At 36.6% G+C, this 18,900-nt stretch overlaps 1 protein-coding gene across 1 annotated transcript in view; it reads right to left on the bottom strand.

The window, feature by feature from the left end:
• NELL1 (neural EGFL like 1) overlaps window positions 1–18,900 on the bottom strand; it is an 883,145-nt gene that overhangs the window by 670,857 nt on the left and 193,388 nt on the right. The window contains exons 8-10 of the mRNA XM_044681836.1: window positions 13,197–13,331; window positions 8,614–8,716; window positions 2,145–2,218 (exon numbers count right to left, since the gene is read on the bottom strand). Of these exons, the coding sequence (XP_044537771.1) occupies window positions 2,145–2,218; window positions 8,614–8,716; window positions 13,197–13,331 (312 nt within the window). The remainder of the gene's footprint in view (window positions 1–2,144; window positions 2,219–8,613; window positions 8,717–13,196; window positions 13,332–18,900) is intronic.

The following is an 18,900-nucleotide window of genomic DNA, read 5'->3' as shown; positions in this document are numbered from 1 at the left end:
TTGATGATTCACATATTTTAACCCTCTTGATTGTGATTTGTTTCCCATGACCCTCAGGTCTCTGTGTTGGTGGAGGAATGAAACTTCCATTATCCCCTACTTACAAAGAGGACCTATATAAAATTGGCTAAATACAGACACTCTTAATTACCATGTTTCAACTTCAATTTCTAACAACTTATAGAACTCAGATTTTCCATTCTCAAATTGCTTTACTCACAGAAATGTCAAAGGAGACCAATGATTGCTTAAAACTGAAAATGCCTATCTATGAGGAATGATTTGTTTTGATTTTTCAAACTGCCACAGACATCCTCCATGGAATTTTAACACAAATTTTTCCCAACTTAATTGGTGTTATTGTTCCTCTAAAACCATCCTGAGACCATGAACATAGAATCATGGCTTTGTTGAATAGATTTGAGGATCTTTGACTTCATCTACCTTGAATTACCTCTCTTCTCCCATCTGACAATAGCCACTAAATTCATATTCCATGGCTCCATTATAACCTTCTATGAACCCTAGCCTATATATTCAGTCTGAATAGGTCACAGGATAAACAATAAGGTATTCTGAGATAACAATGATCAATCAACCCTATAATACCAAAGTACACTTTCTTTCTGATACATGCATGCTCCCCAAAGAAACAAGGAACATTATCAATTGAGGTAGCAGTTTGCTTCCATACCCAGAGAAGATATTCTATAAGAATTTGCTTAATTCTTCCTTCAATTTCAAACTTAACTGTGGGATTTGTTCAAAATACTAAGGCAGTTTGACACACCCAAAGTATTGTTATAATTCCTTAATGCAAACTTGTGAAGTTGGCTAACATGGAGTCAGGAACAAACACCTAGACAATTGTCTGCCTTTATAACTCAACTCAGACCATCGTTTCTCCTCTACTAAAGAACTGGACTCTGCCCATAGAACCTTCTAGGGTCCTGCCAGATCTAGCAATATCTAGCCTGGACTCAAGCCTTCACAGAACTTCGTGGCCACATGCAAAACACTTAGAGGACATCTACTCCAACCCCTTCACCTTACGTGTGTAGAAATTAAGTATAGACAGGTCAAGGCACTTGTCTTGACTCTTTCCATTTTTCTGAAATTTAAGATTCTACATTCATCTCTCTCATGTGCATCCAAAGGGGAGTCTTTTGAATTATCTACCTCAGAACTAGGATAACCCACCATTTCCTGCATTCTTCTTCCCATTATCCTATATCCATCTCTCTGATTAGCAACAACTTCAGAAAGCTTCAAAGCCAAGAAAGTAATAATAAGTTCCTTCCACAGCTGTGATGTCCTCCTACTGAAAATAAGTATTCCCAAGTTTCTTGAGTTCAATCCTATACTAGCCTTAGAATTGTAGACAAAGAACTAAAAAGAATCTTAGAGAATTGAATCTAACTTGCTCATTTTATAGATGGGAAACTGAGGCCCTTCTTCCTCTATAAATTTATATTCTATTTGCTTGTAGTATTTTTAGAGTAATACATCTCTCCTGGATAAATAATAATGCACCATTTCCCATTACTTTTAACACAATGATGGCAAGAGTTATGTCATATTGATTGCTGTATCTGTCCAAACACCTACTTGCACAGAGAACATATATAAGAAGCATTTATTTGATTAAATGGGAAATAATGATTGGATATCCACTGGAGTCCCATCTATATCTAATATTTGATCCTATAACTTTTTTCTTATTGTTGCTTCTTATTTTTTAGTTGTGTCCAACTCTCTATAATCCTATTTGGGGTTTTCTTAGCAAATTATACTGGAGTGGTTTGCCAGTTACTTCTCCAGCTCATTTTAAAGCTCAGGAAAATAAGGTAAATGAGGTTAAGTAACTTGCATAGGATCACACAGATAGTAAAGTGTCTGAGGCCAGACTTGAACTCAGGAAGATGACGAGTCTTCCTGAATTTCAGTCCAATGTTCTATCCACTGTGCCACCTAGCTGCTACAATTCCATAAATAGTCCTCTCTACACTAATTCCCAACATTGTGGTCTCATGACTCAGTTTATATACCTCTATTCTACACTCTTTAAACTACTGATGCATAAGTAGTATATGCATTTAAGAAACTGGTCAACCCAACACAAAAAAGTTAAGGTATCAACTTACTCGACATTCTCGACAGCTCTTGGTTAAAATCCGATGACCTTCTGCAAGAACTTTTCCACCATAGATACATTTTGCTGTAATAAGATAGACAATTAGTCAGGATACCGAGGTCTTACTAAAGGAAGATAGATTCTTTCACTCAATTAAATAGAGGAAGAGAGCAGCAATTTGGGAGAGTAACTCATTCTGACTCTTATCACTTTTAACACTTTCATTTTGGTTGTGATTTCTGTGAATCTTTTATATATTTTTTTCTCGAATTCTTTTAGCTTTCTAATTCATAAATGAAGCCAGAGAATGAACCAAGCTGGTTTAAAGTATGATTGCCAATCTATTATCAAAATATAGAAATTTTCTACCTTGGCACATAAGTTTTCTATCCCCTGTGAACCTCCTCATCAACTCCTGAATCTTAGAATCCTTCGTTTCCTTCATGGCTTTGCTCTAGTCTACCACCTATGTTTACCTGATCCTCTTCCTATGCCCACTTTTTCCACCTCAAATTATCATACTGAAGATTATATCCACCAAGGAGAATATGAGTTCCTCAAAGTCATTTTGATTTTGTAGCCCCAGTGTCTAACAATGTATTATGAATTTTTGTTGTTTTTCAGTCTTTCACTTTTAATCATTGTTATAATATTCTTGCTACTTTGTTGACTATTTTTCTGATTCCAATCACTTCACTTTGCATCAGTTCATATAAGTCTTCCCAGAATTTTCTGAAACCATCCTTTATTTCATTTCTTATAGCTCCATAATATTCTATCATATACAATAATTTGTTTAGCTATTCCCAATTAATGAGCATTCTTTCCATTTCCAATCTTTTGCCATCTGTAAAAGAATTGCTATAAATATTTTGTACATATATGTTCTTTTCCTTTTTCTTTGATCTCTTTTGGATACAAATCTTGCAGTGGTATTGACTAGCTATCATGAATAATAATAATAACCTACAAAGTGAGGGGGTTGCATTGGATTACCTCAAAGTCACTTGCAGTTCTAAACCCATAAATTTATTAATCAATAGGTGTGTTTTGGGAATTGTGGCATTGTTCATACTTTAAAATAAAAAGAGACAACTATTTAAAAACAACTTTGCCCCTCAAGTTAAGAAAAAATTAACCAATGGAGAAACTGATTAGGACTATCAACTAGAAAACTCACCTTTGGGAAAAAAAAGTTTTACCAAGCTAAGAAATGGGGACACATTTGAATATAGATTCAACAAAAAAAACTGAATATAGTTCCTATTATTAAATTCAAATTTCCCTGAAACATAATCCTTGATTTCATCTGGCTGACCCATTTTTTAAAAAAACTCTTACCTTCTGTCTTGGAGTCAATACTGTGTATTGGTTCCAAGGCAGAAGAGTGGCAAGGTTAGGCAATATGGGCTAAGTGACTTACCCAGTGTCACACAACTAGGAAGTGTCTGAGGCCAGATTTGAGCCTAGGACCTCCTGTCTCTACACCTGGCTCTCAATCCACTGAGCTACCTAGCTGCCCCCTGGCTGATCCATTTTAAAGTAGAACCAAAAGTGTCCAAAAGATGTATAATGCTCCCCTGACAAAAAAAAAATGACTCCATCAAAATTTCCTTCTTCATCAATAGCAGAGAACTCTATGGATATGCCAACTATGGATTCTGATCAGTAAAGGTGCATGCAATTCCACTCCTGACCTCTAAGAAGTAAATATAGAGAATTGGAAGTGAGAAAAGTACAAAGTCTTCTTTTGGTATATACTGAAAGCCCTCAAGGTTTGTCACAAACAATTTAAAACAGGAAATGGCAGACATCATGCTGATAACTAGAGAACACATACACATACATACACACATACACACAATACCCAAATTATCTGGATAGCACAAACAGACATGACATTTTGTCCAAGATGATGAAATGCTTCATTTCACTCTACATCGATAGATCATGCTACTGAAGCCCTGAGATTTTTGTGTTAAAATCTCAGATGCTCCCTCTTGCAGCTGGAACCGACTCATCCAGGTGGCTCATCCTGCTAAGTGCATTGCTGTCAAATTTGCCAGATGCTCCTTAGCCTGGGCTGGAGACCAAAGAATAGTATTTCCCTGTTTTCCATCACCACATGCTGACTTGGATATGTAATGTCTCAAGACGTCTGTCTAGTCCGTTTCCTCTCTTCCTGTTTGAAATTAATCATTTCTGGAACACATTATGAATGAGAAAAACTCCTTCCTTGGATTTGCTGAAATTATATGTGCATGGGTGCAGGGACCCATAAACTCAAATCATCTAAAACTGTTTCTTAATCAAGTGATCATTGGTCATTCTTATCTCATTCTAAATATAGTAGAGTTTTTTTAAAACCCTTACCTTCCATATTGGAATCAATAATGTGTATTGGTTCCAAGGCAGAAGGGTGTTAAGGGCTAGGCAATGGAGGTCAAGTGACTTGCCCAGGGTCACACAGCTGGGATGTGTCTGAGGCCAGATTTGAACCTAGGACCTCCCAACTCTAGGCCTGGCTCTCAATCCAAACTGAGCTACCCAGCTGCCCCCTACCATAGAGTTTTAAGGAAAGACTTTACTTAAGGCATGTATAGCTCCTTTACATCTTCATTTGGCTGAGTTTAGAGTTGGTGGTTGTCCCTTATATGCAAAGAAGACTGAAAGGACATCATTAGCGATGTCTTTTGACTTGCTCATGAATTGTATTTAAGTGAGTCACTTGCATAATGTCATGAGATCTATCCTCTCTTTCAGTCACTGAAGTACAGTGGCAAGACAGAAGTCAAGATGACTATGATGGCTCTGGCTGTAATAGATGAACTCAGTTTCTTCAATATCAACCAATCTCTAAGAATTCCACTGCACCTGCTTCTGTCACCATCATTTCCATTGGAACAAATTGTTCTCATCTGCCCCTTCTGCCAGGGGAAATCTTCATGTGCCTAGGGTAATTAGCCCCTCAACTCATTAATATGTTGGAGACCTGTCAGTTACCCTCATCTTGAATTAATCTGCCTGCCATGACAGTCTACTAGGTGTGGCCACTGTGAAAGTTATAACTTCTTGGAGCCAGAGGTGAGAACTGGGTAGGAGGTAGATACCAAAGAAGGAAATCTGCCTTGAAAACAATTTGCAAGCCCTCACTTGAGACATGATAGTCTTCCCTGAACACCTTGTACACCCCTGAGTTTATAAGTATGGCACCAAATTACAAAGTGATCATGTCATTTTTTTCAGGATCATGAACATGCTTCCTCATCTTCTCAAATCTCCAGTCTTTTCTCTGATATCATTACTGTTGCCAAACATAATTCCTATCCATCCTAATTCTTGATCTCCCCTCCACATTTCTCTATTAAAGCTGCTTTGCAATAACCTAAAAGAATAATTGGCAAGTGTATGTCTTTAGGTGATCTAAAGACATACATTTGCCAATTTCTCTTTTGGCCCTAATATTTGGGTCTAGAAATCCAATGTTTACCTAGAAAAAAAGTGAGACACATTAGACTCCAAGACACTCTTTGTCTATGGAAAGCTCTATGAACATCAGACTTGCCCCAACCATTCTTCAGTTCACAGTCTTGAAATGTTGAGATCAACATTTTATAATCTACTTGAAAAAGAAATGGTAGATCAGAAGGGTTTGGCATTCCACTACCCCAAGTCTCTGTACTTGATCCCATCTCTTCTCTTTCTACACTTCACTCACAGTTTCATTTCCTATTCCAAGACCTACAATCTCCTCTATGGAAACGACATGCAAATGGGAGATTTGTTACCAAAGAAGCACTTTGTAAAACTTAAAGCCAGGGGGCAGCTGGGTAGCTCAGTGGAGTGAGAGCCAGGCCTAGAGACAGGAGGTCCTAGGTTCAAATCCGGCCTCAGACACTTCCCAGCTGTGTGACCCTGGGCAAGTCACTTGACCCCCATTGCCTACCCTTACCAATCTTCCATCAAGGAACTAATACACAGAAGTTAAGGGTTTAAAAAAATTAAAGCCATTATATGAATAAACTGTTATCCAGAGAAGAAAGCTCTGGGGAGAAGGGACCTAAGATCACACCACCACCACTTGCTGCCATAAATCTGAGAGTCATAGCAGAACACTGTCTATGTCTGTAGTCATCATCAAGAGAAATAACCTACATAGACATACCACCTGGAAACTACCTCTGTGGCCACAGCTTCTGCAGACTCAGCAAAGAAAGTTTTCACTACCAAAGTCATTGGCACTGTCAAATGACTCAGGATGAAAAATTGACAGGGTTTTATTAATGTGGATGCCACTAAAGAAGACATTATCACCTGCTTTGCCACTGTGCCCTCAAAAACCATGGGACCTTTCAATTTGACATGGAACTGAAACGTCCTATATGTCTTATCTCCCTATCTCATCTCTTTTTCTAATAGAATAGAGAGTAAGCTTTTTTTTCCTTTGAGGATAACGTTTTTAGAGAAAAAGACTATCATCTTTTTCTATTTGTATTCCCAGTGCTAAGAATAGCACTTTGGAGATAGCAAATAATGCTTAATAAACACTTTTTTAATTCATTGATTCATTCATTCCTATAAATGCCAGGTCAATCTCTAGCACTAATTGTATTTATGAGCCACAATCCCATATTCTCGACTGCCTGTACTGGTCATCTACCCTTGGATGTGCTGCTAGCACCTTGAACCAAAAGGTCTAAAACAAACCTAAACAAGAGATTCCTCAGGGAGATGTAATAACTCCCTAAAAGTATTTGAAAGGCTGTCACATGAAAGAAGGATTCGATTTTAGTGCTAGAGGATAAAATCACTAGCAATGGGCAAAAATTGCAAAGGAGTAAATTTAAACTTGATGTAAAATTGTTTTCTTAATAGAGCTGTCCAAAAGTAGCATGCACTGCCTATATAGGCGGTGGCTCCTTCCTCAGCAGAAGTCTTAAAGAAGAAACTGCATGGCCACTTGTTTACTAAAGCTCTCTATAATTTTGAGTGAAACAGTATAGAAGAGAGAGAAAAAGGTTGGCCTCAGAGTCAGGAAAATCTGGGTTCAGGGCTTACCTCAGTACTGACTTTGAAAAGGTGTTATGGTCAGAGTTGTACTTTGGCAGCTAAACAGAGGATGGACTGGGGTGGGGAGAGTTCTGAGACAGACAAACCCACCCACAGGCTATTGCAACTGTCCAGTTATGAAGCATGAGATAGCTTGCACCAGAGTAGTAGCAGTATCAGAGAAAAGAAGTGATATATGTAAAAGTTATAGTAAATACAAGTGGTATATATAAGAGGAAAATATAATCAAATGCCCATATTCCATCATGAAAATAATAACCACCTGGCATTTGATACACTTTATACAGACATTATCTCAGTTTATCTTCACAACAATCTGGATATAATTGACGTTTTATGAGTGAGGAAAATGAGATTCTAAGGTGTTAAATGAGTTGTCTGAGGCCACTTAAGTGGTATCTGTCCAAGGTGGGATTGGATGCAAGTCTACCCTGGTTGCAAATATAATCCTCTTTCCACTACTACATCATTCCTGTTAAACACAAGCAATGGGTTTTCCACAATTAATCATGTGTATTAAATATTGATGTGCCATACATTGTGCTGGAGACACCAAGACAAAAATGAAACTGTACCTTCAAGGAGAAAATGTTCTATAGAAAGAGACGACATGCCCACAAGGAAATGTAAACAAAATATAAAGAAAGGTAATAAAAGGGGAGAACTAGGTGACTCAGTGGATTGAGAGCCCAGCTTGGAGATGGGAGGTCCAGGGTTCAAATCTGGCCTTGGATAATTCCTAGCTGTGTGGCCCTGGGCAAGTCACTTAACTCTCATCAACTAATCCTTACTGCTCTTCTGCCTTTAAATCAATATACAGTATTGATTCTAAGATGGAAAATAAGGGTTTAAATAAATAAGAAGTCAATACAAGGTAATTCGGGGTTGGGGGGAAAGTCACAAGTATTGGGGAGAATCAGAAAGGGAGCTGGCAGTTGATATAAGTTGGAAGGAAGCCAAAAGATCCTAAAAGGTAGAAGTAAAAAGGCTGTATATTCTGAGCATTAGGGCCAATTTATGCAAAAGTAGGAATTCAGGAGATGGAATGTCATGGCAGAGGAACAGAAAGAAAGACAAATTGGCTATAATAGACAATTCTTCTAGTGTAGACAAAAAAAATCTACCCAAAAAAGTTTGGTTCATTCACTAGACTTAAAATACTAGGCACAGGCATGCCTTGCTGCCTAGATTCTCAAAATTACCTCAGAGGAATGTGAGACTACTTTTCTCCTACTGGTGAATTAATTTACATTATTATCATATGTTTACTTTTATTTAAACTCTTTTTTGAGCCATTTTTCCATTGCTTATTCAACAGGGTTTAAAAGGCAGGGGTGGGTGGGAGAAGCAGAGCTATCTGTCCATAACTAGAGACATGCAGATGAATCTTAATCCCAGTCCATACTCACGGCGACATGCTTTACAACACTGGCCTCCAATGTGGACAGGGAGTGAGTCAGGAGAGCAGTTAAGAGGGGGGCAGGACATCCTCCGGCATTCTACTGCTCCACTCTGAGGGAGAAAATAAAGAAAAATAAGAGAAGACCATAGGAAGAGAACACAACCAGGACTTACCCAATGACTATATTAATACAAGATATTTCACAAATACCACTTCTGTTTTATAGCATTAAAGTGTTAAACCGCTCCAAAATTTTGGGTTAAGGAAGGAAGGCAGGAAGGAAGGAATTCTGAGGTGCTAAGCAATCTCATATAAATTTTACATTTGCAATCATGTAAAACATTTTTCTATATTAATCATTTTTGTGGAAGGTACCACAAATATAAAAAAATAAGAAAGTGAGAAAAGTTTGCTTTAGTCTGAATTCAGATTTGGTTCTTTTTCTCTGGAAGTGGATGGCATTTTTTATCAGGAGTGCTTTGGGATAGTTTGGGATCATTGTATTGCTGAGAACAGCTGCCATTCATACTTTTTCACTGGTAAGTATTCCTGTCACTGTATACAGTGTTCTCCTGGTTCTGCCTAGTTCACCCTGCTTCATTTAGTGTAAGTCTTTCCAGGTTTTGCTGAGCTCCTCCTGCTTGTCATTTCTTACAGCACAATATTTTATTACAATCATATACTTACTCAGTCATTTCCCAATTGATGGATATCCCATCATTTTCCAAATCTTTGCCACCCAAAGAGTCTCTTTAAAGATTTTTGTATCTATAGATTCTTCCCCTTTTTGTTTATCTCTTTGGGAAATAAAACTAGTAACGGTATTGTTGGGTCAAAGGGTATATCCTTTGGGCATAGGTCCAAATTGCTCTCCTGAATGTTTAAATTAGTTCACACTCCCAAACAACAATGCATTTGAGTTTCATCTTTCCCAAGTTTTGTAATTTTTCTTTTCTGTCAAAATAGCCAATCTGATAGGTGTGGGATGATACCTCAGAGTTGTTTTAATTTGCATTTCTCTATTAATACTGATTTAGTGCATTTTTACATGACCATAGAGAGCTTAAATTACTTTGAGAACTATTTGTTCATATCCTTTGACCATTTATCAACTATATATTATATATATATATATATTCTGATATATTCAACTCATTTTTCTATGCATTTAAGAAATGAGGCCTTCATTAGAGAGACTTGTAAAAAATTTTTGCACTATTATGTTTACTGTGTATCACTCTCCATCGTATTTCCCCAGTTTAGTTTCTGACCTCCACCTTTCCGAATTTTCCTTCTTTTCTATCAGCCCCAATGCCCTACTCTTATTCCTTCCCCTCTGACTTTCTTGTAGAGTAAGATAGATTTCTATGCCCAGCTGAGTGTGTATGTTCTTCCTTCATTGAACCAATTCTGATGAGAGTAAGATTCACATGCTCTTCCCTCCATCTCTCTCATCTTTCCCTCCACTGTGAATGTTCTTTCATGTATCATTTATGTGTAATAATTTGCCTTAATTTATTTTCCCCTTCTCTCTCCTCTCAATTCATTCCTCTTTCTCCTGCCTTAATTTTAATTTTTTTATTATCCCATCATATTCAGCACACACCTGCCCTCTATGCATATTCCTTGTAATTGTCCTAATGACAAAGTTCTTTGGCATTATAAGAATCACCTCCCCATGTAGGAATGCATGCAATTTTACTTTATTGAATGTCTTTTTATGTCTCATTCCTGTTTACCATTTTTATGATTCACTTGATTCTTATATCTGAGAGTCAAATTTTCTATTCATTTCTGGTCTTTTCATCAATGAATTTTTTATACCTCTTTTTCCAAAGGGTCAATACTGTCTTTCAAGAAGTTTTTTCTCTTCAGTGTGTTTTTGTATATTTTTTCTATTCAGCCAATTCTGTTTTTTAAGACCTTCTTTTCTTTGGATTTTTGTGCTTTTTTAACCAATAGGCCTATTCTGTTTTTTTAAGGTATTCACTTCTTCAATATTTTGTGCTTCTATACCAAGCTTTTGGCTCTTTTATCATGATTTTCCTGTATTGCTCTCATTTCTTTTCCCAATTTTTCTTCTACCTCTCTTATTTGTTCTTTAAAATCCTTTTTCAGCTCCTCCATTAATTCTTTTTAGGCTTGAGAACAATTAACATTTTCCTTGGAGGCTTTAGAAGTAGTTGTATTCACTTTGTTGTCTTCTGAGTTTGAGTCTACCCTGTCACCAAAATAATTGTCTTTGCTGAGTGTCTTTTTCTGTTGTTTGCTCATTTTCCTGCCTTTTTCCTTTTTTTAATTTAAAAAATTGTTAAAGTTGGGCTCTGTAGCTATGATGAAGAGAGCTCTGTTCCAAGCTTCAGGTTCTTTAGACAGATGCCTTCAAAGTTTGGCACTTGGGATCTATCTGCTTTCAGTTCTTCCAAGGTAGTATAAGGTAAGAAAAATGTGTTTAATATTCTGATATTTAATACTCTGGTGTGCTGGTACTCCTCCTTACCCTGTGATTGTGCCCCAGGGCTGCAACCTGGTACCATGTATGGGCAATGCAATGAGAGACTTGCACCCAGGGCCAGCAAACAGACCCCTGTGATCTCCTTCTGAGAAGTACTTTACCATCTGTGGCTAAGGATTTTGGAAGTTTTGGCTGCTGCTTCAGTTATACTCAGAACCTGTTGCCTTGGTGGGTCATACCCTGATGTGTGGTGCTCTACCTCCATCATGATGAATCAGATCCCTCATGCTGGCATTCTAAGTTGTTTTGGGCTAAAAAATTACTTTATCCTGTCTTTTTGTGGGTTATACTGTTCCAGATTTTATTTTGGGCCTCATATCATTGCTTTTTAGAGGGTAACTTGGTAGAAATCAAATGGGTCCCTCTTCCTTCTCCATTATCTTGGTTCTACCCTAAAGGACTGATTTTAAAGCATCTCTCTCACCTTTCTGAAAAGAAATAGTAGACTTTAGGTGCAGAATTAGATATTCATTTTCAAAGTGACCAATTCATTCATGAAATAGTCATATGTTTTTGAATTTACACTATTCAAAGTTATATAAAATATGATAACTTGTTCATTCATTTCAGTCATGTCCAACTCTTCTTGACTCCATTTGGTATTTTCTTGGCAAATGTATTGAAGAAGTGTACCATTTTCTTCTCCAACTCATTTTACAAATGAGGAAACTGAGGGAAACAGGGTTTAGTGACTTGCCCAGGGTCACAGAGCTAGTAAATTTCTAAGGACAGATTTGAACTCAGGAAGATGTCTCCTAATTTTAATCCCTGGGCTCAATCCACTGCACCACTTAGCTGCTCTGCCAAAATATGGCAGCAAGTTTTTTGAATAATGTGAAACTTGCACTGGATTAATTATTTACATTAATCAAGACCTAGTTAACTTTCCTTTAAGGAATATCTTGGTTCTAAGGGTGGGTTCTATTGGGCAAAGTCTAGGTGAAGAGTCATCAGAACTGAGATGAGACAGATATAAAACAAAGTAACAGAAAATAAGTGAGAATAAGAAGGAAGAGAGACATTAGAGGTTTCTTTTTAAAGGTCCAAAGTCTGATCCCAGGAACCTCAGAGAAATAAAAGCAGTATTTGAAGTTTTGAATCTATTCCTGGATCAAAATGAGAGTCTTTTCTGTAACCTGAATAAACTGAAGCCACTTCTGTTACTTTCCTGATATACATCATCAATTTTATCCCCCATGCCCATTCAGGACAAATAAATTAAATAGAAAACAAAAGTCCATTTTGACAGGACCATAAATAGGACCCTTTATAGGCTCTGTCAATCAAGTCCGAGACACTAACAATCAGTTTTATATTTTCCTGGACAAACAATGACATTCTACAGATATTTATCAAATAATTTCAGTGGAACAACATTTACATACTAAAACTCCTTCCAATTCCTAAATCTTGACTACAGAAGCCATAGTTGTTACTATGTAAGATGATGAGACATTTGGGAAGGAAATTAAAATCATATTTAGCACCCTATATGGGAAAGTAGCTTTAATTATCATAACATGTCCATACTACTTTAAGGTTTATAAAGTATTTTACATTTTTTTTTGACCCACACAACCGTCCTGGGTATTGTTATTATTCCCATTCTATGGATGAGGAAAGTGTGGCTCAGAGGAGTTAAATAGATCACATGCCTTGGGTCACATAACTCCTGTAACAGGATTTGAACTCATTTGTTCCTGGCTCTTAAGTTCAATACTCTATAGCCATCACACCAGACTACTTGAAGAATGAAACCAACTACTGAGTCTGAGCTTCAAAGATATATTTCCCTACCTCCCACCCTTAAACAATAAGCTTCTCAAGGATATAATTAGGACAAGTGAGAGACTGCTGTCAAGAGAAAATCAATTTTATGTTCTAAAGATTTACATTTGTTTTAATGGCAAATTTCCAGCATTTCTCAACAATCATACAAAAATTGCCTGTGGGTGCATATAAAATTTTTTAAAAAAGATAATAATCCTCAGAGTTAACATATGTCTTCAAAAGGCAAGATTATACCATAATTAGTTCTCTACCCTTTGAATATGAATTTTTTTAAAGAGCCTTACTTTACATGTGCAATTCCTGCAGTGATCATCATCTACCCAGGAATCTTGGTCTCGATAGATCAGTCCATTTACTTGACAGGTCTTCTCGCAATGGCAGTTTTCCAACTGACTGAGCCTTGTTTCTGCATAATTCAGCTGTAAACCAAAGTTACTAGTTGTAATTTCTATGATTCACTTGCAGAGATTTTCACAAAGCCAATACAAAAATGGGGAGGGGGTTAGGGAGGGAGGGAAAGAAGAAGCAAATTCAAACCACTCACCATTCTATAGCAAGATCTAATTTCTGTTACACAAGGTGAAATCAGTCTAAATTGAAGACATATTGGCTTCCATGGTCTAATGAGCACCAAATGAGACATTAAACTGTATCTCAGGGACCTCACGGGTGTTCATAAATTTGTGTACTTTCAGCTCAAACCACACACTGAAGTACTTATAATGAATGTATTCTCGAGTACTCATTAAAATGTTTACAGGCAATATAATCATGAACACTGGTGTACTTCCATTCATCTTCTACCTTTACATCCCCTTTATAACGAGATATTAGTTGTAGAAAAGCTCTTAGAACCTTGCCTGGCACACAGTAGGCACTTAATAAATTCCTAATTTTCCCCCTTCTTCTCCCCTCCTTCATTCTTCTCCTATTAATCAAGTGGCCATGACTTTTGAGAGATAAAATTAGCTTTTATTCCAATGATTAAGAATCTGGAGAGAAAAGAGTGGGGAAAGAATAAAAAAACTTGAAATAGCCATTCCCCAAATCTACAAGCCAAGTTTAAGAATTTCTAAACTTGTTTTCCCAGGAATATGCTAATTTGTTGAAAAGGAGAGAGGGAGAGGAATGAAACACCAATAAATAAGAGCAAATTTTGTTAAACAGTTCACCAGTGGGTCATTTCTATATCCTGTTTAAACACAATCATTTTATCAAGATAAAAATTCATCCCCAGGGTGGTGAGAGGATGATATCCTTTTGTCATTATCGTCTGACTTCCTTTAGTTCCAAAATTGAGTCTGCTATGGTTCAAAGGAAATATTCTTTACTAAAGAGCCATGAAATCACTTCCCTTGGTCTTCTTAACCCTCATGTATCCCTTTATTTCTTGAAAAACCTACTCTTAGAGTGCTCTAGGAAAGCATTACAATCTTTGATCAGGGTAAAATATCCCAATCAATTGTCTATAGGACTTATATCATGATGATGTTGATTTCCAAGATACTGTCCTTAAATGAGGTTCTAACCCAGATGGTAGCCTCAATATTAACTCTAATGAGTACAATGACTTTACAAATAATCATATATATGTAATTTTGAATATCATATAAATTTGAATATAATATACTTATTATATATAATTTTGAAATATGTAAAAATTATTATAATAGATAGCTCTCCAAGAGGGAGAAAAGAAAGAAATTGTGAGATGGGTTCCAAAAGGTAGTGAAATAACCAAAAAAAAATTTTAACTACAGGAAGAAAATATGAACCTCATTAATACATCTTATAAATCTGTCATCCCTTCCTAAAACAAAATAAAATAACTCAACTATATCTAAAATATTAAATCTTTTACAACACCTTATAATCAGGCTGAACTTCTATGCTTCCAGCTTTTACTTGAAGCTCTAAGCTAAAGTTTCAATGACTTCCATGACCAAAGTCTTCCATAGTAATTGGCATCATCATTAGTAATCAGTCTTTGATGTTAACATAAGGGTGAAGAAAGGAGTCAGAACTTTGAAGTAGATTTGACCATAGTAAAGGAAGGAAGGGAAGTATACAAGAGGTATTTAACAAATTGCAATAAGGCTATATCCAGGAAACCATCAGAATTATCTATCATGCAGGTGCCATACATTAGAACTTAGCTCTGAGCACTCACTGAATGTTGGAACCATGAGCTTTTAAAACGGGCCAGCACCCTGGCTCAGATCTGCCAACCTATCTTAACAAACTAACAGAAGTGAATTTATTCAGATATCTGTAATAGTTTGAGAGGCAGCAAAGTGCAGTAGAGATGTTAAACATTGCTGCCCACATTGTAGTCTGCAACAATTCCCAGGGCGGCTAGAACCAGTTTAAAATATAATTGAGAAATATTTAACAAAATAAATAAAAATATAATAGAACACATATGATGTAAATATGTGGTTCTTGAAGTCAGTCAATATGTAGTCTGCAGGCATCCTTATGTATATTTTAATGCCCCTCTTTGGAGTTGAGTTTAACATCACTGGTAAGAGTGACCCTGGGTAAGTCATTTAAAACTCTAATTCCCAGACAAGCCTCTAAAACCATGAACTTTAAAGCCAGCAATTTGCAATGACAGAAGGCGTTTCCTCCCCAGGAATTTGATAAATCACAGGTCTAAGAGATTTGTTAGATGGATGGATAGATGGATGTATGGATGTATGGATAATGTATATGTATACATCATATATGGTGTGTATATAACACCAGTGAAGACAGGCTGGAAAGAAGCATCTTTATAATTAGCTAGCCTGCTCCTCTAACAGTAAACATAACTGTCTCCATACCACCCTCTAATCCTATCCAGTTTGGTACATCCTGCCATTATCTGTGTTTCCCTAGCCCAAGAACCCAGAGTCACCAGCATCTTACAATATGGCACTGGAGCAGAATTTGACCTGGACGTCATTCATGTCAGAATACGTCAAATCACCTATAAACAGACTACCAAGAACTTGCCATCCAAATCTTAGTTGCCAATTATAACTTCATCCAAATAATCCTTCTCCAAGTACTCAAATTCTCCAATGAATTTGTAATAATATGAATTTTGATGCTATCTACAGGCTGATTGAAACCTCTTTGTCCTTCCATCTCATGTGATTTCTGTTCACATCCTCCGATTAGTTTAATTACCAGTAAGCATTTTGGGTCTCACTTTATCTCTTTCTACTGATATCTCAAACTTCAGAAACAGTCATAACACTCAGAAAAATTAGAGGAAAGGGAAGGAAAAGATAAATATCTTCACACTCTCTCTGTTTTCTTTTCCCACTTATTTAAGCCCAGAAATAATGATTGGCCTGTACCCATCTTCATCAAATCAGTGATCCTACTGCCAAATATATCTTTCCCCTAGTGATCTCAAGCCTTGGGGTAGGGGGAAGAAAATAAAGAAGGAAAAGAGGAATATTCCCAGAATTCACAGAAAATAATGATGGGCCCGTTTTTTCTCTTGAATAATGAAGGAAATCAATAGTTTTGTATCCCTCTCAAAAACAAGCCTGATTTTCTGAATTAGAATATCACTTTTAAAAGGAAAATACTTTGTCTCTAAGATCTGTCTCTTTAGCCCTGAAGCACTTGAAAAAATTCACTATTTTGGAAACCAAAGAAGTCAAAAATTCATTCAAGTCTCCTAGAATGACTGGAAATTCAAACTACTCTAAGATGGTACCTAAGGAAATCTGAAATACTGGTGACATTTAGCAACATCTAACATCCACATCTACAATGTAGCAGTTAAGACAGAAATCAAGTCACTTATTTGAAGGTCTAGTAGTATCTTTTGCTTTCACCATTTTGATTTGGATTTTTTTCTATTAATAGTTAAAATCCAAATTTCCATCCCTGAAACAACAGTGAACCAAGAGACAAGGAAATTAAACTAAAACTAAGTTGTTTTTTAAAAAGACACTTTAATTTGTAATCTTACCATCCATTCTTTTTAATTTTTTAGTTAAATCTCATAAAAGAAATAAAGGGGAAAGCAAATGTAAGTCAAGGAAAAATATATGTATCCTGTGTCAGTCATTATCACATTGATTTATACAAATTCATTTTAAAAAGCTACTTCTTTACCATCTACCTTCCTTCCAAAGAATGGTCAGAGACACAAAACATAGACTCAAATCTATGTTTACAAGTCTGCACTATCTTTGTTCTTACATTTATCTATGCAACCATATACTAAATAATTCATCCCTAACTATACACATTCAAAGACAGACAGCAGTGAAGCCTTTTTTCACAGTGAGAGGTCAATGAATGGATCTGAGCAAAGGAGTTGTGGTGGTGTATCCTGCCCCCCCCCCTTGAAATGCTATTTACTTGGCATCTGCTGTATGAAAGAGAAGAGAAATCTTCTATTGTGTTAAACCTTTAAGCTTAATTGAAAAATCACTATTGAGCTCTGCAAAACAATGAAAGCCTCAAAATTAAATGTGTTACAAGCTGAAACGCCACTCTAAGTACTGCTTGATTTGCATAAATAGATTTGTCAAAGATTTAAACAGAAGTAATCAAGAAATTCCCAGGTTCCAAGTTCTTGTTTTCCTGAGTACCAGGCTTAGGAATGGAGTTGGATAGTGAAAATGGAGTAGATGAAAAAAAGAAAAGGATGCTGAGAAGGGGCTGCCAATATCAGGATGCTTATCCTCAGAAGGTAAGTGAATTCCCATTATGCCAGGCTCAGGATTGCACCTCCAGAGAATACTTGATAGTATCTCATTTATCAATAGGGGCTGGGTGAAAACATAAGGGAAGCGAAATCTGAGACCTGTCTATACTGCTCCCTTTTTTCCCACTTGCAGAAAAAGCATTGGTCCTTCCTCAGATGTCAGAGCTCTTGAAAACCTTCATCAACCCGGACACTTGTCTCCTAGATAATCAATCCATGCCTGAAAACACCAATCATTTCACAAAATTTCAGAGTTAGCAAAAACTTTAATGGGCCCCTAATCCTATCATACCCAAAAATGAATTGGCATTGTAATGCATTCAACAATTACTCATTTAGCCTTAGCTTGAAAATTTCTAATGAAGGGAATTTCCTAGCCAATAAGGTCATTCCATTATACTTTTAGACAGCTTTAGAAGCCATTTCTTTCAATGGAGTCTAAATCTGCCATATCACTGTTTCTACCCATGGATCCCAAGTCTGCCTTCTAAGGACCCAACTGGGAATAATTCTAAATCTTCCTGTACATAAATGCAGTATTTAAATACTCAAAGAGAGCTAGCAGGAACTTCTAAATCTTCTGTTCTCCAAGTTAAGCAATCCCCATTCTTCTACAGATTCTCCCATGGCATATTAGTAGCCCTCCTCTCAGTCAACACTTATTTTTAACATAGCTCACAGTTCTACAGGGCTTTAAAACTTACAAAGCACTTTCCCTATTAATACATTATATATTAGTAGTCTTTTTTTATATCTGAAAGAAGCATAAGGTCAAGTGAATTGACTGGAGTCATCCCAGTTAGTAGATATTGGAAGGAGGATTTGATCTCTAATGACATGGTTCCTTACCTTTTTTTGTACTATGAACCCTTTCAGCAGTCTGGTGAAGCCAATCCATTCTCAGAGTAATGTTTTCAAATGCATAAAATAAAATCTATGTAATTACAAAAGACAATGTAGTAAAACACATCTGAGAAAATATTTTCAATTAAATTTATAAAGTCCTTCAAATGTATCCACAGACTTCCTAAGGTCCATGAACTCTGTTCTGAACCAAAGCCTTAATACCAACTTGCAGGCTCCTACCTCAGGCTTTATCCTACTATATGACTCAACAACAAAAATATTTAGATCAACTGGGCAAATGCTTTCATTTCCTTTGGCTTAATCTTTTCCACTATGGCCACTGATCACTTTCTAAGTTTAGCAAGCAAGTCTTATCCCTTCTAGAAGAATGCCTTTCATCCTAAGCCACATTTGCTGCAGATTGG

Source organism: Gracilinanus agilis, chromosome 6 (assembly GCF_016433145.1).
Source record: "Gracilinanus agilis isolate LMUSP501 chromosome 6, AgileGrace, whole genome shotgun sequence".
NCBI lineage: Eukaryota > Metazoa > Chordata > Mammalia > Didelphimorphia > Didelphidae > Gracilinanus > Gracilinanus agilis.
Note: the sequence above shows the minus strand (reverse complement) of the source record. Positions and strands in the feature narration are given on the sequence as shown.